General features: G+C 28.3%; 1 protein-coding gene across 1 annotated transcript; it reads right to left on the bottom strand.

Moving 5' to 3' along the window:
• Positions 1 to 2,412: 2,412 nt before the first annotated feature.
• Positions 2,413 to 24,394, bottom strand: LOC122509972. The gene is made up of 3 exons (XM_043624334.1): positions 24,160 to 24,394; positions 3,670 to 3,840; positions 2,413 to 3,206 (listed from the first exon to the last, which is right to left on the bottom strand). Exon 3 carries the CDS (start codon positions 3,196 to 3,198, stop codon positions 2,413 to 2,415), a length of 786 nt encoding a protein of 261 aa, XP_043480269.1. The 5' UTR covers positions 3,199 to 3,206; positions 3,670 to 3,840; positions 24,160 to 24,394.
• Between the last annotated feature and the right edge of the window lie 1,551 nt (positions 24,395 to 25,945).

Consider the following 25,945-nt stretch of genomic DNA (forward strand, 5'->3'; position numbering starts at 1 on the left):
GTACAAGAAGAGTCATTGGCACTATCGTCAATGGATTTGCGGATGAACAGAATTATCGTTTTAAGGGAGATGTGGGATCAAATCCCAAAAAGTAATAAAATTGAATGTTACAGGGAATTGAAGAAATTGTTAACCAACCAATAATGATTAGATTCCACATAGAAATATATTTAAAAAATTAATTATTGTACTAATTTAGCTAACGCTAATTATCCAATAAAGATATTTCACTTAAATATTGTTTAATTTTTATTCCTGATATATCACATTTATTATGGGAATTAAAAATTTGTATACATAAGAGAAAGTGAATAATTTATCTTGTTCTGAAAAGCCTTTTCATTGCTTTATGAAAAATATTCCAATTGAGAATAGCAGTAAAATTTTTATTGACAAAATCCACTAAATGTGTCAGTTTATTTTAAGGATAATTGCGTTCGTTCACAAAATTTTGTAATCTATCATACCTAAAATAATAATACCCATTGTATATTTTTTCTATTTCAAAATATTTATTAATTCACGAAATATTGGAAACGCTAATAATCAAAAAGTTATTTTACAATGTAGTCAGAAAATGAAACACAATACTAAAAACAATCTTGTTGTTTTTGTTTATCGAAAATAAACACATTTTTAGTATAACTACACAAAACGAACTCACAAGAATAATAGATTAATATTATAAATACTAAATTTTTAGTATCACATTAGCAATATGTTTTATTGCAACAATTTTCATTTGGTATTGCTTTAAGTATACTATAACAATTTTTTATTATATATTTCCTGCATTAAAACTTTTTATTAATCTAAAAAATACTGATTATGCTGATAAAAGAAATGTTATTTTCAATAGGAGTCAGAAAGCACCTAAAAATGCTTAGAGGCTTATGAAACATTAACAAATTTTACGTTTAAAAATAAAAAAAGAAAACTACAAAATTAATAGTAATAATAATATAATACGTTGCTGATGGAACGAACACATTCTGACGTAAAAGATAGTTTAATAATATAGGGTAATTTAATTATATTTCACCTAAAATCGTTGCTATATAATTTTCTGAAAAATTGATACTTTCGAAACTGATTATTTGTGATATCTAGTAAACCAAATAAACATAATTATTTAACATTTTTTGTTGTTCATCTTAAAATATAAATATCAAGGGAAGCAAGTAAAGTAAAACGTGACTTTTTTATCGTTTCAACATTATTTTTAAAACCACACAAAAATTGTGAAAAGTGTAAAACAAATGATTGATTCTTGTTAAAAATCATTTAATGTTTCCAATTTTTGTAAATATTTAGTTAAAATCGCAAAATTAGATTATTTGACAAACAAACTTTGAAAATATATTTTATCTAATACTTTAATTGTTTTTATTGATTTACTCATTTGAAAATAGTTAATTAATCTATTTCGAATAAGAAAAAATAATTTGTTTAACACTTTTTACATTGTTTTTAATAGTATATTAAGCAACAAGAGGATAAAGGCAGCCATTTCTTTACGGTGATTTTCGTGACACGAGTGGAGGTCAAGGGCGCCGTAGGCGCCCCGAGACCGGAACAAGTGTCACAAAAATCATCGTAAAGAAATTGGCTGCCTTTATTCTCGTGTTACTTACTATATTTTTTATTCCTAATTCACAAAAGCGGCTATTTCAGATAGCAGGCGACAGGGAGTAAAAGTCATTCACTTGTTCGATTTGTATGAAAATGGCGGCCGTTTTCTCCCTTGGGCAAGAAAAATGCATGTGAACAGCTAATTTTCTTGCCCTTGGGAGAACACGGCCGACATTTTCATACGGTCGAAGAAATGAATGACTTTCCTCCCTGTCGTCTGCTATCAGAAAGCGCCGTTTTTGTGCATGTGGGATAAAAAAATATTTTCTTATTGCAAAAATGCGACCGTTTTCCGTACCTCCGTTAGTTCGAGAAAGGAATTCCTGAACACTACTATACAATCATTTCTAGAGATATCAATTGTTTTAAAAAATAGTAATGACTTCAGTCAAAATGTAATATAATAATATATCAATACGAAGTTTGTGGTATTACATAAGTAATATCTATCATTGCAATGATTTTTATTTTGCATTGTCTTAATAAAATTATCAATAAGCATAAAAAATAGCAACAAATAACTAAAACGACCGATTGAATAACTAAAAGAAAAACTTTAAATAATTTTCAATCTGAAATGAGGACTCTACTTGGCTTTATAGCTATCTAGTATGTCCATGATAATGTCGAATTTCGCTCCTTGTTCGTCATCTGACAATTTCTGCCAATCGTTTAAAAATAATTTAAATACACAATCTGCACGAAATTCTTTTTCTAATTTTGCTTTTGCTATTTGTGAAAATGTGTTCGATATTTCCTCTAAAGTTTCAGTTGATCGTGTTAAGGCGTCATTAAGAACCAATGAATTTCTTTTTTGTCTTGCAAATTCCTTCTCGCGAAACGATCAAGGGGTGGAGATGCCTTCACTTTTCCTGAAAGCTTGGATATCGGAATATCTTGCACTGATCTGTACTGCTTTTGAACTGGATAAGCATTAAATACATTTCTATTTCTGCAATTTTTTTCAGGTGTTGAAGTATGTAACCCCGAGTTTGTTTGTGTCTTTGATTTTTTTTTCAAATAGGCTGAATAAAAATCTTCAGCAGTATCATCTACAGCTTTTGGCGACGTAAACGCTAGGGGTGCTGAAATATTGGAATTCGGAAAACTTGTGGACAGTGAATGAATTGATGCCATTTTTGGATTAACTCCTTGCGATGTAGGCGGCACAATGTTTAATGAGCCATTAGCTGAATTTGGATCACCTGACGCTAGTGGTGTTGAAATATTGGAATTTGGAGAACTTGTGGAAAGTAAACGAATTGATGCCATTTTTGGATTAAATCCTTGCGATGTAGACGGCACAATATTTGGTGAGTCACTGGTTGAACTTGGATCATGTGATACCCGATGAGGATGATGATGATAATCATCATCTTGAATTTCAATAACTTCATTTTCAAAATGAAGTACATCGTATTCTAAAAATTCGTTCTTGATGTCAACAAAATTTTCATAGTAATCTTGTGCATTAAACGCAGGAAAAGTCTCGCTATCATGAGATTTCTCTTTATCTCCAGTACTGCCTAACGAATTGTCATAAGAAGCATGGGATGCTTCACACATGTCCAAAACTGTCAATAATAAACACATTTGCATCATAATAATATTTTTTTCAATAGACCTTAAACAAACTATAAAATAAAAGAAAGTAGTAAAACCTGACGTTATGTTATTAATATATAGAAATAAACAATGAATTTTTTCTTAATTGTTAGTATTATTTATTTATTGAGTAAAAGAAATTGACAATTTATAAGGAAACATTTGTTGTCTCTCTGTTTAATACAGAAAATACTTTAAAAATCTGCAATACTTCTATTAGTAATATTTTTTTCAAAAAAATGTGAAAAAATTCTATTAGTAGCAGTTTTTTACAAAAAAGTCGAATAAGTCTCAAAATTGGAGTCCTGAATTCAATAAATCATAATTATTTATTAAATAAAGTAAAGAAGGTTTAGAAGTCATATGTTTAAAGGCCTACTTAAATTTCTCAATAATAATAATATAATAATCATAATAATAATAAATATTCACCTGGAGAAGGAAGATGAGAAACATTTTCAAGTATTCCAGCACTAGAAGTCTTTTGAACTTTAATATGGTTCTCGAGAAATAAAAGATCCTTGTATAAGTACCAACCATAATTTGAGTTTTTATAATGTCCGTTGAACGAGCGCCTCAATTGTTTCCAACGTTTTTCAGGATCTGTCATTTGCATAAAAAATTTGAGTTTACGTAAACATTATTTCTTATTATTTAAACAGTCATTGATTAAAAAAATTTTCAATTTTAATACATTTTTTAGAGAATTTAATGAATTATACATTTTCAAATAATATAATGAAAACTTTTTTCACATTAGATTTTCATAATTTTTTAAATCTTTTAATGTGTCATTTATTTATTTCATTTATGTTAAAACAAATTTTAATTTGTTTTTATAAAGTGGACCATTTATAGCTCTACAATCTATCGAATATCTGAAAAAACCACTTTAAAAAATTAAATTTATAAATTTATTAAAACTAATTAAAAATTAAAAAAAAAATAAAACATTTCCTGCAATATAAAACCATAAATGACAATTAACTTGGATTATAAAATACTATATATTAATTTCGTGTGTTTTTACAATTATCAAACAACCAGCTCTAGATTATTTGTGCTGGACTTGCCCGTTTATAAAAAATTGTTGCAGTATACGGTTTTCAAATATGTATATAATTTGCAATGAAGTAACTTTTATCTCTCCTAATTTTAATTTTTTAAAAATATAATTTAAATTTATACCAATTTTTTGAAAAATTGGATGGAAGGTAAATCGTTTTTTTTATTCAGAATATATAAAATTTTTCTTTCTTAAATTAACATTAACCATGACACAAGTTTTCTGAAATTTAATACCCCTCTACCCTTATGATATTTCCCATTTTTTACATGTAAAAAGTGATATTTTGCTTAAAACCCCTCCCATCCAAACCCTTAAGTATCACATGATTTATTGATAACCTCATGAAACTAATATTTGCATACTTTAAAATAAAAACATAATTGTAGGAAGGTTGTAGGTGAATGTTCCGAAAGAGTAATTTACCGAAAGTGGATTTAATCGAAAAGTGCTTACTTCACGTTGAATGACGTTTCAGTTAACTATATTAATTATTTTTCAATTGTTTATAATTATCTATAAAGATTTAATAAAAACAATCTATTAAGAAAATAAAAAGCAATTAAATATATTGAAAATAAAATACCAGTTTTTAAATCAGAGAAAAAAATGTGTTTTGACTGTTCAAAGGCTCCTCGATACCAAAACGAAGACCGTCAAATGACTTTTCAGCTAACTATATTAAGGATATGTCCAAGGTGTGAAATGTAAAAAAACCAAAAGGTAAACAAACCAAGCACAAAAATCGAACTTTTGTAACAGCCATTTATCTTACAAAAATGAGCATTTTTAGACTTTCTTTACGAAAATGAAAAATTAGAGTTTCAAAGTTTCCAATAAAATCATTTTTGACTATACGCAATAAAAAGCAATTAATAAAATAACTAATTAAAATGACCTGTAAAATAGCATTTTTGACGCGTCGCGAAAAAAAACTGTTTGAGTATATCAACCGCACCGATGGTGAAGAAGTTCCTTGTCAGCGATTGGACCTTCAACATGTCAAAAATGCTATTTTACAGGTCATTTTAATTAGTTATTTTACTAATTGCTTTTTATTGCGTATAGTCAAAATTGATTTTATTGGAAACTTTGAAACTCTCATTTTTCATTTTCGTAAAGAAAGTCTAAAAATTTTAATTTTTGTAGGAGAAATTTCTGTTATTAAAGTTGTTATAAAAATCGGAATGGCTTGAAAATTTCTACTCGGGGGTTTTATTGGTCGCTGATTACGAATCAGAAGTCAGAATTTAAAAATTCAAAATGGCGGATCCAATATGGCGTATGTCAAAATTGAAAATCAATCGGAATGGTTTGAAAATTGATATTCGGGGGTTCTCGTGGTCGCTGATTGCGAATCTGAAGTCAGATTTCAAAAATTCACAATGGCGGATCCAACATGGCGGCCAAAAAAAATAAAAAATTCGTCACATTCGTTTGAAAAAGGGTACTCGGAGGTTTTTTTGGTTGCTGATTACGAATCTGCTATCAGATTTCAAAAATAAAAAGAAAATTAAAATTTCGTCCAATTCGTTTGAAAAAGGGTACTCGGGGGGTATTCGTGGTCGCTAATTATGTACCTGACGTGGGAAATGTTTACTATTGATTAGATAAACTAAAGCGTCTTGTATAAATGCATGCTTCCATGATCATCATTAGCCACCAGTAAACTGGTGTTGCTTGATTCTCACCGCGTTGAGGTAAAACAATTATTTATCAGTAAATATAAACATTTACATTTAATCTAAAAAAAATTTTTTAAATGAAAAAAATACAAAAAACCAAAAAAGATATTAAAAAACAAAATTAAAAAAAATATAACAAAAGAAAATTAAAAAAATAAAGATTCTATCATCATCTACCTCCACGCGGTGAGAATCGGGCAACACCAGTTTACTGGTGGCTAAAGATGATCATGATACCATGCATTTATACAAGACGCTTTAGTTTATCTAATCAATATCATACATTTCTCACGTCAGGTACATAATTAGCGACCACGAAAACTCCCCAAGTACCCTTTTTCAAACGAATTGGACGAAATTTTTATTTTTTTTATTTTTGAAATCTGATAGCAGATTCGTAATCAGCAACCAAAAAACCTCTGAGTACCCTTTTTCAAACGAATTTGACGAATTTTTTATTTTTTGGCCGCCATGTTGGATCCGCTATTTAGAATTTTTGAAATCTGACTTCAGATTCGTAATCAGCGACCACGAAAACCCCCGAGTAGCAATTTTTAAGCCATTCCGATTGATTTTCAATTTTGACATCCGCCATATTGGATCCGCCATTTTGAATTTTTAAATTCTGACTTCTGATTCGTAATCAGCGACCAAGAAAACCTCCGAGTAGCAATTTTCAAGTCATTCTGATTGATTTTCAATTTTGAAATCCGCCATATTGGATCCGCCATTTTGAATTTTTAAAATCTGATTTCAGATTCGTAATCAGCGACCACGAAAACCTCCGAGTACCCATTTTCAGGTCCATTTAAGGGAAAAAATATTGTTGAGCAATATGAATGGAATTTTTGAAAAAAAAATTGTGTTTCATGGCGCCATTTTGAAAAACGTGGAGTGGGGGTAAAAAAGTCAATGCATATTTTCAAAGAGTAGGTATAAAGTGCACGATTTATAAAATTTTCGGTCCTGTTAAAAAAATTTTTTCCTTTGAAATTGCTAGATGTTTTATAAAAAGTCATGAAAAAATCGTGTTTTTTTACAATAATTGTTTAAAAAATGATACAAAAAAATTTTTGTAACAATTTTTGATGTCATATTTGGATTCAGCACACTCAAATACGTAATAAATGGATTTGCTGAAAGAAATTAACCATTTTTTAAAAAAATATCATCTATTAAAGTTAGACTTGAAATTTTGTGCATTTGGGCGTTAATGGGTTAATAAACTCATAATGAAGCTTGCATTTTATGTGTTTTCAAAAGAATTCAGTAAATTTGAAATTTGCTGGTACTCTCTAAATCTGAATATGTGAAAATTCACATATTTGAACGTTATAAGTCGTCTTCTCGATCAATACGTGCATATACACTTATAATAAGTGAAATTTCACTCAGAATAAGTGAAAAATTCACTTATTTATAAATGTATATGCACTTATTGATCGAGAGGACGACTTATAACGTACAATAAGTGAAATTTCACACATTCAGATTTAGAGAGTACACTTCACGTATTTTGACTCAAATACATATTCTTGTCGTTTAAAAATAAACAACCCTTTTCAAAAAACACTCCTTTAAATAAAGGGAGACTAAAATATAAAGAGTCAAAAACTATAAAATTTGATAAAACTGTATAAATGTAAAAAAATGTAAATAAATGTAAAATTGAAAAAATAGAACAAAATTTCAACCTAAAAAAATTGTTTTACAATTACCCCGTATAAACAAAAATCTACAAAATGAACAAAAATCGCTTAAAATTTGTTACTCGGGAGTTTTGGGGTCGTTGATTATGAATCTGATGTCAGGTTTTAAAAATTTTTTAAATTGGTCGAATTTGTCTTAAAGTAATTACTGGGTAATTTATAATTTTAGCGTTGCATATAACGGTTCCACAATTCAAAAGGAAGTTGAAGTAAAATGACTTCTAAGCTTGCGTGGCTATGCGGTATGCGTATTCGACTTATGTCCTCCAGGTCTAGGTTTTGATCTCCCGTGCGTGTGAAATTTTTCATTCTTAGTTTTAAATGTTCTGTGTATAATTCTGAATATTGTTACATAAATTATAAGTTTAAATAATTATTAACAATGATAATAATAATTAAGTAATTAATTTAAATACCTGTGTGGAAAAAGAAAATTTGTCCTATCATGGTCCTACCTATTTTGCCCTGTTAATAGCTTGGACCTAAGTAGGCAGTGTAGTTTGGATCGACAATGGCTGGTGATGCGATTTTAGCCTGGTCCTAACTTGGGAGCCTAGTTAGGACCAGTTTATGGGTCCATTTTTGGACTTAGAAAGGACCATCTTAGACAGTATTTTCTATTTCATTATAATTTTAATTAGTTTATAATATTTGTTAAAGAAATAACCTACATTATTTATTAATAATAAGTATTAGTTTGAATTAATTATTATTTTTTTCAATTAAATGATGACCAAAAGCGAATTCATAAATAATGTTAGTATATATGCAGAGATTAATATATATTCCTCTAATATATACATTAAAAATTATAAAAAAATTAGAAATTTGTTAATTACATTATTGTACAGTATATATGTGAATATCCACGAGAATAAACAGGGCTTAGCTCTAAAAAATAATTTTGAGTTTTTTATGCTAATCGATAGATTTTATATTGCTTTTTTAAATGCAAAAATCAAAAGTTGTAAATTGTCAATTACTTTTGACAATACAACGTTTTAAAGATGTTATATTGTATGCATTCCTTCGTTCTGCTTCTTTCAATCACTAGCCCTGTGAAAGCTAATTCCTGTTTTCTCGTAGACAGTCACATATAATCTTTAAATTGCATACTTATACGAATACAATACAGAAAAATCGGAATAAACGCGAACCTAAGAAGCAAATAAATCTAACGCAGGCGGGAATCGAACCTATGACCTACGGACTACGAGAATAACGCCCTAACCACTTTGCTACGGAGCCTAACTGTACATCGACGTCTTATTGTCAGTGACTTGTTGACTTGCTTTTGATGATTCAATATAGTATTTATTGACACTAATACACCATAATAAATAAAAAAATAGTTGAACAACAACAATAATAATAAAATAATATTCAAATATAAAAATTCAAAATAGTATATTAAGCAACAAGAGGATAAAGGCAGCCATTTCTTTACGGTAATTTTTGTGACACGAGTGGAGGTCGAGGGCGCTGAAGGCGCCCCGAGACCGAAATAAGTGTCACAAAAATCATCATAAACAAATTGGCTGCCTTTATTCTCGTGTTACTTACTATATTTTTTATTCCTAATTCACAAAAGCGGCTATTTCAGATAGCAGACGACAGGGAGTAAAAGTCATTCACTTGTTCGATTTGTATGAAAATGGCGTCCGTTTTCTTCCTTGGGCAAGAAAAATGCATGTGAAGAACTAATTTTCTTGCCCTTGGGAGAACAAGACCGCCATTTTCATACGGTCGAAGAAATGAATGACTTTCCTCCCTGTCGTCTGCTATCAGAAAGCGCCGTTTTTGTGCATGTGGGATAAAAATTAATATTTTTTTATTATATCAAGAAAAAAATATTTATACATTTTCGTTAAAAACAGGTTTTTTATTGTTCTCAATCATTTTTAACATTAATTTGTTGGTATAAAAAAATATTCGTCTTTTGGACTTGGAAATTTTTGCTAATTAATTAAGTGGGTGATCCACTTTTTAAAAAAATGTCAAAAAATTTATGTTAAAAAAACGTTTTTCATTGTTCTAAATCATTTTAAACATTAATTTTTTGTTGCAAAATTTTTTTTAAATTTGGACTTAGAAATTTTTGCTAATGAAACATATAAAGCATTGAGAATTCACATCGGAAAATACACGCTAACGACGAAACGCATACATAAACGCAGTGTATAAGACTTCGCAAACAAATACATAATTCACGATACTGTGGAAATGTGTGAGCTGTCTTATATGAGGCATTCCATGTCAAGTGATCCAGGTGTCTTACGGTGTAATGCTTATTTCGATAATTTTTTACTCTTAAACTATTAAACATAAAAATTTGGCAAGGTACATTTTGGAAAGGTTTTTTCATGCTCTTTCGATTGAAAATAAGCATTTAAAAAAAAAAAATTTTTGACCCAAAAAAATCAAAATTAAAAATAAATTTTAATTTTTTGGAAAAAAGGTCCCATTTTTTTTTAAACGAAAGCTGAGGTTTTTTCCTAAAAGGACATATAAATGAAAAAGTGGGACAAGAATGTTTAAACATTGAAAAACAGAGGTTTCTACTCTCTAAACCCGGTTTTTAGCTCTGTTTACGAGAAAATTCATTTTTTCAATGTTTAAACATTCTTGTCCCACTTTTTCATTTATATGTCCTTTTAGGAAAAAACCTCAGCTTTCGTTTAAAAAAAAAAAAAAAAAAAATGGGACCTTTTTTCCAAAAAATTAAAATTTATTTTTAATTTTGATTTTTTTGGGTCAAAATTTTTTTTTTTTTAAATGCTTATTTTCAATCGAAAGAGCATGAAAAAACCTTTCCAAAATGTACCTTGCCAAATTTTTATGTTTAATAGTTTAAGAGTAAAAAATTATCGAAATAAGCATTGTACTGAAAAACCCAAAAATTTAACCCCCTCCCCCTCGGAAAATATTGGACTAGGTAAAAAAATATTTTCACGAAAAATTACTATCTATTAGTACTACAAAAGCCCCAAGTTTTGCTACGATTGGAGAAAAATTTTTCTCCACCCGGATCACTTGACATGGAATGCCTCATATACTAAACAGACTGATTTTTCTGCGCTTGTGAGATATGTTATAATACTTCTTAAAGAGCTTATTAGAATTTGACATTTCGAGTTTTAATACAATCATTTTGAATTTTGTGCAGATTATACTAAATTATCTTTTCAAATATATTATATTTCCTTACTTTACTTCTAAGCATTCTTAAAAGTAGTAACGAAAATCCTAATCATACGAAAATGTTCTACACTTGTAATTAAATATACTAAAAAGTGACCCTAAAATATTAAATAATGTAATAAAGTTTCTTTAAGTGCAGTCTGTATCTGTTTAAATAAATAAATAAATAAATGTTACTGTTTTACTAACTTTTGTGATAAATTACTTAGAAATTTGCAGTTTTTTTTTAATTTCGCGATTGTTACACTTGAGTAGTAAAATATGAAGATAATTTATAATTTTAACAATTCAGTTATTTGTTTAAACAAATAAATGTTATTTATTAACTCATGATACAAAGTACCTAGAAACTTGCAGTTTTTCCTAATTTTGCAATAAAATAATTTAAAAAAGTATGAAATAGAGATATATTATAATTTTAACAATTCAGCATTTGTTTAAACAAAAAATTGTTGTTATTTATTAACTCTTGATACAATGAAACGTCTAGACACTTGTAGTCTTTTAAAATTTTGCAATGAACTAATCTGAGTATTTACTTATTGCAAAATTAGAAAAAAATGCTAGTTTCTAGGTTGATTGTGTAAAAAGATAGTAAATAACAATTATTTGTTTAAACAATTGCTGAATTAAGAAATTAATAAATTAACTTTATTTTATAATATTTGTATAATTTTCTGATTTATGTCAAACAATAAATTGTTTAAACAAATATGATTATCAATTAATTTTATAAATATTAATTCAGAATATTTATCAACTTTTTCATGTTTTTCATGTATCAATTTTGATTATTATTCATATTTGTATTCACACTCATAAACATTTATTTGTACTATACAAGTATTCAATTTCTGATTATGTATTATTTTTGATAAATCGTATTTGTTATAGAATTGTTATATATTTTTTCTAAAACAAAGTTCTAGATTTGTTCTAGACATCCTTTAAAAAGTTAATGAAGATTTTCTAAAAGTCACCTGATATTACTATTAGGTAATTTATTTCTTTGATAGTAGTCTTTTATTATAAAATCCAACATCTTATAAAAGGTAAATGCAGGTCAGCTAAAAGTCTTCTGATCTTACTATCAGGTAATATAATCCCTTATTAAAAGTTTCTTATTAGAAGGCCAAAATCTTTTCAAAAAGTTAGTTAAGACTTTCTGAAAGTCATCTGATATTACTATCAGGGAATTTATTTCTTTAATAGTAGTCTTTTATTATAAAGTCCAACATCTTATGAAAGCTAAATGCAGGTCATCTGAAAGTCATCTGATATTACTATCAGGTAATACAACCCCTTATTAAAAGTTTCTTATTAGAAGGCCAAAATCTTTTTAAAAAGTTAGTTAAGACTTTCTGAAAGTCATCTGATATTACTATCAGGGAATTTATTTCTTAAGTAGTAGTCTGTTATTATAAAGTCCAACATCTTATGAAAGGTAAATGCAGGTCAACTAATAGTCGTCTGATTTTACTATCAGTTAATACAGTCTTATATTAGAAGTTTTTATTATAAAGTCTATCATCTTCTTAAGGATAAATGAAGATCATCTATAAGTCATCTGATATTACTATCAGGTAATTTATTTATTTAATAGTAGTATTTTATTATAAAGCTCAACATCTTAGAAAAGGTAAATGCAGGTCATTTTAAAGTCTTCTGATATTATTATCAGGTAATATAGTCTTTTATTAGAAGTTTGTTATCAGAAGGCCAACATCTTTTAAAAATTTAGTAAAGATTTTCTATAAGTCATCTGATATTACTATCAGGAAATTTATTTCTTTAATAGTAGTCTTTTTTTATAAAGTTCAACATCTTATAAAAGGTAAATGCAGGTCATCTGAAAGTCATCTGATATTACTATCAGGTAATTTATTTCTTTAATAGTAGTCTTTTATTATAAAGTCCAACATCTTATGGAAGGTAAATGCAGTTGATTTAAAGGTCATGTGATATTACTATCAGGTAATTTATTTTTTTATTTTATTAAGAAAGAAAGCCTAACAGTAAAACCAATAATAGGGCTACAAAATAATTAGTAGAGAAGACTGAATTAAGCGCAGACAGTGAAATCATTTCAGAACTTTCATACAGTATTTGTGAGTAGCACAAATAAATTCCGATAGTGACATAGAAAACAAGTTAATACTCCTTTGAACATTCGCAACACACATATCATTCCTGTAAGTACACATATGAAATAGAGGGGAGTATCTATTGAGAACTGATGGAATGTAAAAAGGTGGCTGATTACGTGATGTATATTGAGGTACCCGAAAAGATAATAATTCCAGTATAGAAGGACAATCGATTAGACCTCTAATTAATTTATATGTAAATATTATGTGAGCAAATTCACGTCAGTTTTCTAGAGTCCACACTTTAAATCTTGCCTATAGTACATTGAATTTTGTTCCTCTTGAAGGATAAGTTGAATCTTCTTTATACGCTAAAAATTTCAAAAACTGTTTATGACAATTCTCAATTAAATCAATATATTTTTGGAAATGTGGAGATCAAACCACAGACGCATACATCAATTTAGAGACAATAAATGATTAAAATAAAACATTCAGGGTCGACCTGTTGGTAAAGTCCCTGCATGATCTCTTCTAGAACCCGAGTGTCCTACTAGCACTGTTAACGACATCCGAAATATGATCCTAGAATGACAAGTTAGGCAAAAAAGTGACACCAATATCTTTAATCTTATATACTCTTTCAAGTGTAAGACTATCAACGGAGTACTCATAGTTAATAAAAGACGTCCCCCTCACAAATGTCATTATGTTACATTTTCCAATATTCAATAAAAATTTATTATCTTTACATCAATTATTAAATATTTTTAAATTCTCCTGCAAAACTTCACATTAATCTAAATTAGAGATTGGAAGATATAGCTTGACATCATCAGCATAAAGAAGATGGTGACAAATTAAAGAAAGAGAGACGTCATTCATATAGATGGAAAATAGTAGTGGTCCCAAATTTGAACCCTGTGATACTCCAGATGAAGGTGTAAAAGGTACGGAAGCAAAACCACTATACTGAACCGTATTAGGTCGATTTGATAAATAAGAAGCAATTAATTGAATTAGTTTATGTGGTAAGTCAAGGGATAATAATTTTTGCAATAATATTTCATGATCAACTTTATCAAATGCTTTTGATAGGTCAGTATAGATAACATCAATTTGAGAATAGTCATTCAAAAGATCATAAATATGTTGGGTGAAAGATAACAGATTTGTAATAGTGGATCTCTTAGAGACAAAACCATGCTGATAAATGGATATATCACTTGCAACCCTACTGTAAAGAATTTCGCAAATACATATTTCAAATATCTTCGAAAAGTTATTAATAATGGAAATTGGGCGATAATTTTCGACCTTATCCTTATCGCCTTTCTTATAGACAGAACAAATTTTGGTAGTTTTCCATACTTCTGTGAAAATACCACTAGATAAGGCCTTATTAAAAATAATCAATAATGGTTCAATTAAAACTTGCAAGAGCTTCTTTACAGCAAATGCTGGAATAAGGTTAACACCTGAAGTGCTTTTATTAGGTAATTTTGTTAAAGCCCTCTTGACAGATCCAAAATCAATTCTCAATGTATCTCCTAAAAATGTTTGAAAATTAGTTACAAGTGCAGCTGTAAACAAAGAATTATTTGCATCATACACACTATTAAAAAATTCAGCAAAACCATTTACAATAGTAGACGGAGTATCTAGGATCGTGTTCTCGCGAGTCATAATTCCAGGAATTCTAGATTCCCGCTTCAATCGATTTATGTGATTCCAAAACACAGACGGTGACAAAGTAATATTATCTTCCACATGCTTTATATAATCTCAATAAGCAGAATTAATTCGCTCTTTAATACTACTACGAAACTTCCTATACAGTTCTAGATAATATACGCTACCTGTTAAAATATATTTCCTTCTATACTTTTCTTTCAATTTAATATCTCTGACAATATTAGAAGTGAACCTGGCAGGATAATTACTAAAAAGATCATTATTAAACTTCGGAGTAGACTCTGAAATTGCATTGCATAATATTTCATAAAAGCAACACACAATTCATTAACATTGTTGTAATCATTCAGTACTGACCAATCAACATCAAAGAGTTGAACATACAATAAGTTCCAATTACAAAGTTTCCAGTTGAATCTATTAGAATTAGAATTAATTGGAATATTTTCTTTTCTTTTTGTGTATAATAACTCGAAAGAAATAAGCAATGTTGGATGATGTTGATCTTTAAAAGAAATAGGATCAAGACATTTGTCAATAGATACATCGAAATTAACAAAAGCCAAGTCCAGAAGTCTGTTTAAAGAATTACAAAGAAAGTTAATTTGTTTCAGTTGTAGTGTTTGAGTGAAAGAATTTAGCAACAAAATTTTCTTATCTATTAGAATGTTATAGTCACAATAAAGTTTGTAATTAGGTATATTAAAGTCCCCAATGATAATAGTTTTGTGGGAAAATATTTGGTTGATACATAACAAAAAATTAAAAAATTCTTCATAAAAATCAACGGGTAATACAGGTGGTATATAAACAACGATCAAAACCAAAATAGTATCTTCAAAATAAATTTTTACACCAACAATATTAATTGTTTTTAAAAATATAAAATTATAAAAATCAATTTTTATAAAAGAGAATTTAGTCTTAATTGCAACAAGAACACCACCGCCAGATCTACCCTCACGGTCATTTCTGAAGATATTAAACAAGTCCAGATTAAAAAATTCAGAGGAAGACAAATCAGGCTTTAACCAGGTTTCGGTGAATGTAATAATATCGTAATTTTAAATATCTGCTGATTTAATAAGAAAATTTTGTTTGGCATTTATACCTCGAATATTTTGATAATATAAATCTATACTTTTGGTGTTATTGTAATTAAGAGTAGAGTGTTGTTTCGGTAGACAAGTTAAAGATTCTTCTCTCCTTTTGAAACACGTTCCTCCAATTGCTTCCTGACCTCTTTGTATTGATTCTGCTGCATTGGAGTACGATCCGGAGTAAACGTGAGATTGGGAATCTTTGTTGATCTTTGAATGTCCTTGAGCATCTTGATAAGGTTTTTGAACACCTGAGTAGCAACTTGTTCCGTTTAAAATTTGATTTTCAAAAGGCGGTGTAATACCTGTGTTTTTTTACCCAAACGAAAACAAATTATTTCCCCAACGTCAAGATTTCCAATAAACATTTTAAAAAGATCAATAACTTTATCACTATCAGAATTTTGAGGTTTTTCAGTTGAAGAATTATCAGAGTTATTCTCGAGAAAATTAAATAAAATTAAGTTCTTCTTACGTGTTTCTCGTTGGGATAACTCTGCCACACAACTGTCAGGTACTTTATTTACATTAATATCAGTAAAAGTGGAATTACTTAAGGTTTGAACGAGATTTTCAATTTCACTGATTCTATCCTCGACTACAACCATACGAGATTCCACAGAAGTAAATTTATCCGAGATGTCATCAACCTTGTTAGATAAAGCGATAACAGAAGATTGAATTCCCTGAAAATCAGCCTTCATATCTGCTCTATGGTTTTTCAAAGCTAATGATATTTCAGAGCCAAAAACCTGTGCAATAGTGGTTTGAAGATCAGTCATATTGACAGATATTACTTCTTAAGTAGTAGTCTTGTTTTATAAAATCTTATCATCATCTTATTTATCTTTCTGAAAGTCATCTGATATTACTATCAGGTAATTTATTTCTTTAATTGTAGTCTTTTACTATAAAGTCCAACATCTTATAAAAGGTAAATGGTCATCTGATATTACTATCAGGTAATTTATTTCTTTAATAGTAGTCTTTTATTTTAAAGTCCAACATCTTATAAAAGGTAAATGCAGGTCATCTGAAAGTCATATGATCTTACTATCAGGTAATATAATCCCTTATTGGAAGTTTCTTATTAGAAGGCCAAAATATTTTAAACAAATTATTTAAGACTTTTTGAAGTCATCTCATATTACTATCAGGAAATTTATTTCTTTAATAGTAGTCTTTTTTTATAAAGTCCAACATCTTATGAAAGCTAAATGCAGGTCATCTGATATTACTATCAGGTAATTTATTTCTTTAACAGTAGTCTTTTACTATAAAGTCCAACATCTTATAAAAGGTAAATGTAGGTCATTTTAAAGTCATCTGATATTATTATCAGGTAATATAGCATTTTATTAAAAGTTTCTTCAGGAGGCCAGCATCTTTGAAAACTTTGGTGAAGATTTTCTATATGTCATCTGCTAATAGTATCAGGTAATTTATTTCTTGAAAAGTAGTCTTTTATTATAAAGTCCAACATCTTATGAAAGGTAAATGCAGGTAATCTGAAAGTTATCTGATATTACTAACAGGTAATTTATTCCTTTACCAGTAGTCTTTTACTATAAAGTTCAACATCTTATAGAAGGTAAATGTAGGTCATTTTAAAGTCATCTGATATTACTATCAGGTAATTTATTTCTTTAATAGTAGTCTTTTATTATAAAGTCCAACATCTTATAAAAGGTAAATGCAGGTCATCTGAAAGTCATCTGATATTACTATCAGGTAATTTATTTCTTTAATAGTAGTCTTTATCATAAAGCCCAACATCTTATAAAAGGTAAATGCAGGCCACTTCAAAGTCATCTGATATTACTATCAGGTAATACAATCTCATATTAGAAGTTTCTTATTAGAAGGCCAACATCTTTTAAGAAAGTTAGTTAAGACTTTCTAAAAGTTATCTGATATTACTATCAGGTAATACAATTCATTAATAGTTTTATTTTATAATATTGTCCAACATCTTAAAAAAAGCAAGTAAAGATCTTTTGAAGTCATCAGATATTACTGTCTAGTAATACTGTCCTTCAATAGAAGATTTTTATTAAAAAGTCCAACATCTTATAAAAAGTAAATGGTCATCTGAAAGTCATCTGATATTACTATCTGGTAATACAATACCTTATTAAAGTTCTTATTAGAAGGCCAAAATCTTTTTAAAAAGTCAGTAAAGACTTTCTAAAAGTCATCTGATATTACAATCAGGTAATTTATTTCTTAAGTAGTAGTCTGTTATTATAAAGTCCAACATCTTATAAAAGGTAAATGCATGTCATCTGAAAGTCTTCTGATATTACTATCAGGTAATTTATTTCTTTAATAGTAGTCTTTTACCATAAAGCCCAACATCTTATAAAAGGTAAATGCAGGCCATTTCAAAGTCATCTGATATTACTATTAGGTTTCCTATTAGAATGATAAAATCTTTTAAAGATAGTGCAGACTTTCTGAAAGTCATCTGATATTCCTATAAGGTAATTTATTTCTTAAGTAGTAGTCTGTTATTATAAAGTCCAGCATCTTATAAAATTTAAATGCTGGTCATTTGATATTACTATCAAGTAATTTATTTCTTAAATAGTAGTCTGTTATTATAAAGTCCAACATCTTATAAAAGGTAAATGTAGGTCATTTTAAAGTCATCTGATATTATTATCAGGTAATACAATCTCATATTAGAAGTTTCTTATTAAAAGGCCAACATCTTTTAAAAGGTAAATGCAGCTCATTTCAAAGTCATCTGATATTACTATCAGGTAATACAATCTCATATTAAAAGTTTCTTATTAGAAGGCCAACATCTTTTAAAAAAGTTACTTAAAACTTTCTGAAAGTCATCTGATATTACTATCAGGTAATTTATTTCTTAAGTAGTAGTCTGTTATTATAAAGTCCAACATCTTATGAAAGGTAATTGCAGGTCATTTGAAAGTCATCAAATATTACTATCAAGTAATTCATTTCTTAAGAAGTAGTCTGATTATAATGTCCAACATCTTATGAAAGGTAAATGCAGGTCATTTGAAAGTCATCCGATATTACTATCAGGTAATTTATTTCTTAAGTAGTAGTCTTTTATTATTAAGTGCAACATCTTATAAAAAGGAAATGCAGGTCGTCTTAAAGTCATCTGATATTACTATCAGGTAATACAATCCCTTATTAGAAGTTTCTTATTAAAAGGCCAAAAACTTTTTAAAAAAGTAAGTGAAGACTTTCTGAAAGTCATCTGATATTACTATCAGGTAATTTATTTCTTTAATAGTAGTCTTTTATTATAAATTCCAACATCATATAAAAGGTAAATGCCGGTCATCTGAAAGTCATCTGATAGTACTATCAGGTAATTCATTTCTTTAACAGTAGTTTTTTACTATAAAGTCTAACATCTTATAAAAGGTAAATGTAGGTCATTTCAAAGTCGTCTGATATTAATATCAGGTATTTTATTTCTTTAATAGTAGTCTTTTATTATAAATTCCAACATCATATAAAAGGTAAATGCCGGTCATCTGAAAGTCACCTGATAGTAATATCAGGTAATTTATTTCTTTAACAGTAGTCTTTTACTATAAAGTCTAACATCTTATAAAAGGTAAATGTAGGTCATTTCAAAGTCATCTAATATTATTATCAGGTAATACAATCTCATATTAGAAGTTTCTTATTAGAAGGCCAACATCTTTTAAAAAATTTAGTTAAGACATTCTAAAAGTTATCTAATATTACTATCAGGTAATACAATTCTTTAATAGTTTTTTTTTATTATATTGTCCAACATCTTAAAAAAAGCAAGTAAAGATCTTTTGAAGTCATCTGATATTACTGTCTAGTAATGCTGTCCTACAATAGAAGATTTTTATTAAAAAGTCCAACATCTTATAAAAAGTAAATGAAGATCTTCTGAAGTTATCTGATATTACTATCAGGTAATACAATCCCTTATTGAAAGTTTCCTATTAGAATGCTAAAATCTTTTAAAGATAGTGCAGACTTTCTGAAATTCATCTGATATTACTATAAGGTAATTTATTTCTATAATTGTAGCCTTTTATTATAAAGTCCAACATCTTATGAAAGGAAATTGCAGGTCATTTAAAAGTCATCGGATATTACTATGAAGTAATTTATTTCTTAAGTAGTAGTCTGTTATTATAAAGTCAAGCATCTTATAAAAGGTAAATGCAGGTCATTTGATATTACTATCAAGTAATTTATTTCTTAAATAGTTGTCTTTTATTAAAAATTTCAACATATTATCATCATCTTATTTATCTTTCTGAAAGTCATCTGGTATTACTATCAGGTTATTTATTTCTTTAGTAGTAGTCTTTTATTATTAAGTTCAACATCTTATAAAAAGTAAATGCAGGTCATCTGAAAGTCATCTGATATTACTATCAGGTAATACAATCCCTTATTGAAAGTTTCTTATTAGAAGGCCAAAAACTTTTTAAAAAAGTAAGTAAAGACTTTCTGAAAGTCATCTGATATTACTATCAGGTAATTTATTTCTTTAATAGTAGTCTTTTATTATAAATTCCAACATCTTATAAAAGGTAAATGCCGATCATCTGAAAGTCATCTGATATTACTATCGGGTAATTTATTTCTTTAACAGTAGTCTTTTACTATATAGTCCAACATCTTATAAAAGGTAAATGTATGTCATTTCAAAGTCATCTGATATTACTATTAGGTAATTTATTTCTTTAGTAGTAGGCTTTTATTATAAAGTCCAACATCTTATAAAAGGTAAATGCAGGCCATTTCAAAGTCATCTGATATTACTATCAGGTAATACAATCTCATATTAGAAGTTTCTTATTAGAAGGCCAACAACTTTTAAGAAAGTTAGTTAAGACTTTCTAAAATTTATGTGATATTACTATCAGGTAATACAATTCTTTAATAGTTTTATTTTATTATATTTTCCAACAACTTAAAAGCAGCAAGTAAAGATCTTTTGAAGTCATCTGATATTACTGTCTAGTAATACTGTCCTTCAATAGAAGATTTTTATTAAAAAGACCATCATCGTTTAAAAAGTAAATGGTCATCTGAAAGTCATCTGATATAGCTATAAGGTAATTTATTTCTTAAGTAGTAGTCTGTTATTATAAAGTCCAACATCTTATAAAAGATAAATGCAGGTCATTTTAAAGTCATCTGATATTATTATCAGGTAATATAGTCTTTTATTAGAAGTTTCTTTCAGTAGGCCAACATCTTTTAAAAATTTGCTATTACTATCAGGTAATTTATTTCTTGAAAAGTAGTCTTTTATTATAAAGTCCAACATCTTATGAAAGGTAAATGCAGGTCATCTGAAAGTCATCTGATATTACTATCAGGTAATTTATTTCTTAAGTAGTAGTCTGTTATTATAAAGTCCAGCATCTTATAAAAGGTAAATGCAGGTCATTTGATATTACTATCAAGTAATTTATTTCTTAAATAGTTTTTTTTATTATAAAGTTCAACATCTTATCATCATCTTATTTATCTTTCTGAAAGTCATCTGGTATTACTATCAGGTAATTTATTTCTTTAGTAGTAGTCTTTTATTATTAAGTTCAACATCTTATAAAAAGTTAATGCAGGCCGTCTGAAAGTCATCTGATATTACTATCAGGTAATACAATCCCTTATTGGAAGTTTCTTATTAGAAGGCCAAAAACTTTTAAGAAAGTTAGTTAATACTTTCTAAAAGTTATGTGATATTACTATCAGGTAATACAATTCTTTAATAGTTTTATTTTATTATATTTTCCAACATCTTATAAAAAGGAAGTAAAGATCTTTTGAAGTCATCTGATATTACTGTCTAGTAATGCTGTCCTTCAATAGAAGTTTTTTATTTAAAAGTCCAACATCTTATAAAAAGTAAATGGAGATCTTCTGAAGTTATGTGATATTACTATCAGGTACTTAAATCTTTTTTTACTATTGTTTCTGTTATAATGTCAGATAGTATAAGAATTGTAAGATTCTATTAAAAAAATGAATCAGATATTACTATCAAGAAATAAAATCAGAGTACTTTACAATTCATTGTTGATTGCTTGGTATGAAATTTTGCACTGTATAGAAAGTAAGTTTTAGTAAAAGAATTAAAGTGTAGTACATGAGGATTTTATTGTCCTTTTTGCTTTTCTTTTATTTGTAGGGTATATCGTTAAGCTGAATGCAGATAATGAAAGGGAAGAAAAAACTTTAAGTTAAAATATGGTTAATGAAGTGGGTAAATGTTAGTAAGTGGAAAATATTTGTATTTGAGTCGAATCTGTAGTAGGATCTAATAAAATATTAAGCAACAAGGGGATAAAGGCAGCCATGTGTTTACCGTGATTTTTGTTACACTAGTGGAGATCAAGAGCGCCTGAGTCTGAAACGAGTATCAAAAAAATCATCCTATAGAAATGTCCAATTTAAGTAACACAAAAATGAAGGCAGTCCATGCCTTCATTTTTGTGTTACTTATGATATATTTAATTCCTTCCGATTTTAAATTTAGACCCTCTTTTAGCTCTCCAATAACCTCTTTTTTACCTCTTTTAAGTCTCTTTAAACTTCTAAATTCTCTTTTAGACCTAACAACTACAGAAATGGATTTTTCCGCACTTTTAGAGGTTCAAAATAGGTTCAAAAGAGAAGCAGGCTGGCTTAAAAGAGGTCCGAGAAAAGATTTTAAAATATTTCGAAAACTATAATTGGAATTTTTTTCACTGAGTTATATTTCAATTGCCCTATAGAAGATGCAAATAATAGTTTTTGAATGATTTCAATAAATCTATTAGCATAGATAAAAATTTAAAAAATTTATATTTTACATAAATTTGAAATCCTTTTTTCAACCTCTAAATATCGGAATGTGTATTTTTCCGCATCGTTTTGAGGTTCAAAAGAGGTTTAAAAAAGAGGGTTAAAAGAGAGTCTAAATTTTGACTCCTATGCACAAAAGTGTCGATTTCAGATTGAAGACGACAGGGGGTAAAACTTGTATGAAAATGGTAACTATTTTCATACGGTCGAATATGGAAATTCACTATGAGTATAACCAATGAAAACGTTAGACGTTTCTGAATATACTCAAAAACGGACTGGTGTACAAGCGTCTTTAGGTTTCTCAGACGGTCATCGACGCTGCCAGCTAGGGTACCCCGGGTGCGCTATGCCCGTAGGGAGAACATGTTCAGTCCTCCCCCCTGGGGGAGAGAAACTATATTTAGGGATCATTTACATATTGCGTCACATGCTTAGGGGAGAGGAGGTCTACAGTTTTGTGACGGCCTGTGTAAAAATTACTAAATTCTATGTGACAAAATGTGACGTAGGGTTGGAGGGGTAAACAATTCCCAAAATTTGCGTGATGTAATATGTGAATGATCCCTTAGAGAATAAATTTAGTTTCTTTAGAATTTCAGTTTTCTAATGACAAAATTCTTACATTTTAAATTATGGAAAATGAGTGGGAAATTGAAGGTCTAGAATATCTAAGCATAGAGAAATATTGTTTAACTTTAACAAAGAATGTCTTCAATTTTTAGGGTTACGTACACCTACGGTGTACCGACTGAATCTTTTTGGTGAGACTCTTACGTTCGTAGGCAAATCGTGTTCCCCCTTTGCAGCTAAAATTGTTGACCAAAAGAGCTCGAATTTGGTTCAGATATATATTTTCACTCGTAGATAACAGGAAAAATATAGCGAATGTCAAGGAAATAACAAGATTTTTTGACACAAATTCATAAAAATTGATCATTCCCCCACCCTTTAACTTCTAAACTATTCAACATGGAGAGCAAATATAAGTGTATTGAATTCTCCATTTCAGTCCGAGTGCAACTGAAATGTTCGGTTTTTTTAAATTAAAATGAATAGGTTTAAAATATGTAATACATTTTTATTTTTACAGGTAAGCAGAACAGTTAATAATTATATTATAACCTCCATAAGTTGTTTATTATTTTTCTGTTATTAAAAAAATGGGTATAAGGGCGGTAGCATAATATTTGTGAATCTTAAAGTACGAAACACGTGTTTGTGAAAAGTAATATATCAGTTTTACATCTTTATGTAATCACTGTAATCAATCGAGCTTGCAAAGCAACAAAAACAAGAAACAGAATTATTTTCTATGTCAAAAAGTAGCAAAGTTTAATTATTTTAATTGCATTAACTTTATGAAACAAGTATGAATCAATAAAAATATAACAAAAATGAGAATTAACTGAAATTAAGTATAAATATTTACTAAACTTGTAATGGGCCGTTTGACTATTTGTCACAAAATGCTTTACTGTCGATAGTTGCGGTTTGGTGAACGCGATCGTGAACGTAATCTTCTGGATGAAGATGGTGGGTTACCTGCAGACGAGTTGTAATTAGGTAAGTGTGACAATCTCCATGAATTGTTTTGCCTATTCGAATTATAATGTGACCGCTCTGATGAGTCACATGTTGGCTGTGATCGCCTCGACCTGAACTCTTGTTCATATGAACATGGGCAACATCTTGAATTGTCTCTTCTAACAGAATAGTGGAAATTTCTCTCAGGCGTTCTCGATCTTCGAAAATTGTCTAATTGCCTCGTTGAATGTCGAAAAACACAACTTGGAGAAAGTGTGCGTCTTGACATGTACGATTGTTCTCTTAAATTATAAGAGATATATTTTTGTGAACGAAACTTTTTCGAAAAGTGTTCCTGAGGATTATAATTATTTGGCGAACGTGATCGTCTGGTAGTTATTTCTCGTCTAATTAAGTTTCGCGAATTTTGTTTTGAAGAATGTTTAATTTCTCGTTTACTTGAGGAGGGAAAAAGCTGTGAATATCTACGAATGTTTAATACTTTTTCCATTTCTTTTAATTTATGTTTCATCGAACGTATAGTTCTGTTATCTTTTTTTGGCTGTTGACTTCCTTTTAAATTAGTTCTAATGTTTTATTTTTTTTCTTCTTGCTTAGTTTTGGTTATTCGTATAGGTATTTTTGAATATAAAAGTTTATTTCCATCCTTCTTATTAATTTTCAAATCTGCAAAATAATGATAATAATTAATGTTCAGTCGAAAATTTAATTGTGTAAGATGAAATTGAATAAAGAGTGAGATAAAAAATTCTTGTGATTGGAAGAAAATTGTAAAATTGTTTAAAATAGAATTTTGGACTAACAAACCATTTTAATCGCGTTTGAATGCAAGTTCTTGAGAATACAGTTTTTAATATAACAAACGAAAAGTGTTTCTAAAGAACGACACACTGTTTTTTAAATTGTTTTGATTGTTTACTTTCTGGGAAGAATAAAAATAGGCTGCAAAAAATATTAAAGTGGATTCCTCACAACAAAAGGATATCCTAATAATATCCTTACGATATTCTAAACCGCCGCTTTGTAGAATATTTTTAGAATATCCTCCGGAAGTTCATAGTATATGCTGAAGATATCTTAATAGTATATCCTTAGGATATATAAAAGGAATTTACAGGATATCTCTAGAATATTCTATGGATATAAAAATATCTCTAGAATGTGCTCGGAATATTTTTAGAACATAAAAAATTGACATCCTGAAGATATGTTTGCATCAAATAAAATTCGAAAATGCATTGGTTTGAAAACTTTCTTTAACCCTCGGAGCATACATTTCTTTTTTTAAGAAGAAGTATACTCAGGATTACTGTGATTCTGTTAACTTTTTAAAACACTACTATTTAAAAATTTATCAAATTTACATAAAAAAATTGTTTAATATTCTTTAAATATTGAATAACAAGTATATATACTTTAAAAGTTTCACGATAAATATTTTATTATAGGAAAAATATTCTAAAAGTAAACAATTTTTGAGAAAAACAGCAAATTATATTCTTTTAAAAATTGTAATTTTTGTAATTTTTAACATTTTTAATTAATATTTTAGATAATTATGCAGATATTGTGTTCAAAAAATGAAACCTAATTGTTTAATTAAAAAAATTTTCTTTTTTAATATTTTTTTTAGATTCTTAAAAAAAAATACTATAAAAAGGTTCAACTTGTTTAAGCTACCCAGCCATGGGGTTTGAATTTACGTACTCGATATTTACATGCGTTAAAAGCTGACCTTTTTACCTTTCCAACGATATATTACATTCTCATCATATGAGAAGGT

The sequence above is a fragment of the Leptopilina heterotoma genome, unplaced genomic scaffold, assembly GCF_015476425.1.
Source record: "Leptopilina heterotoma isolate Lh14 unplaced genomic scaffold, ASM1547642v1 Lhet_65, whole genome shotgun sequence".
NCBI lineage: Eukaryota > Metazoa > Arthropoda > Insecta > Hymenoptera > Figitidae > Leptopilina > Leptopilina heterotoma.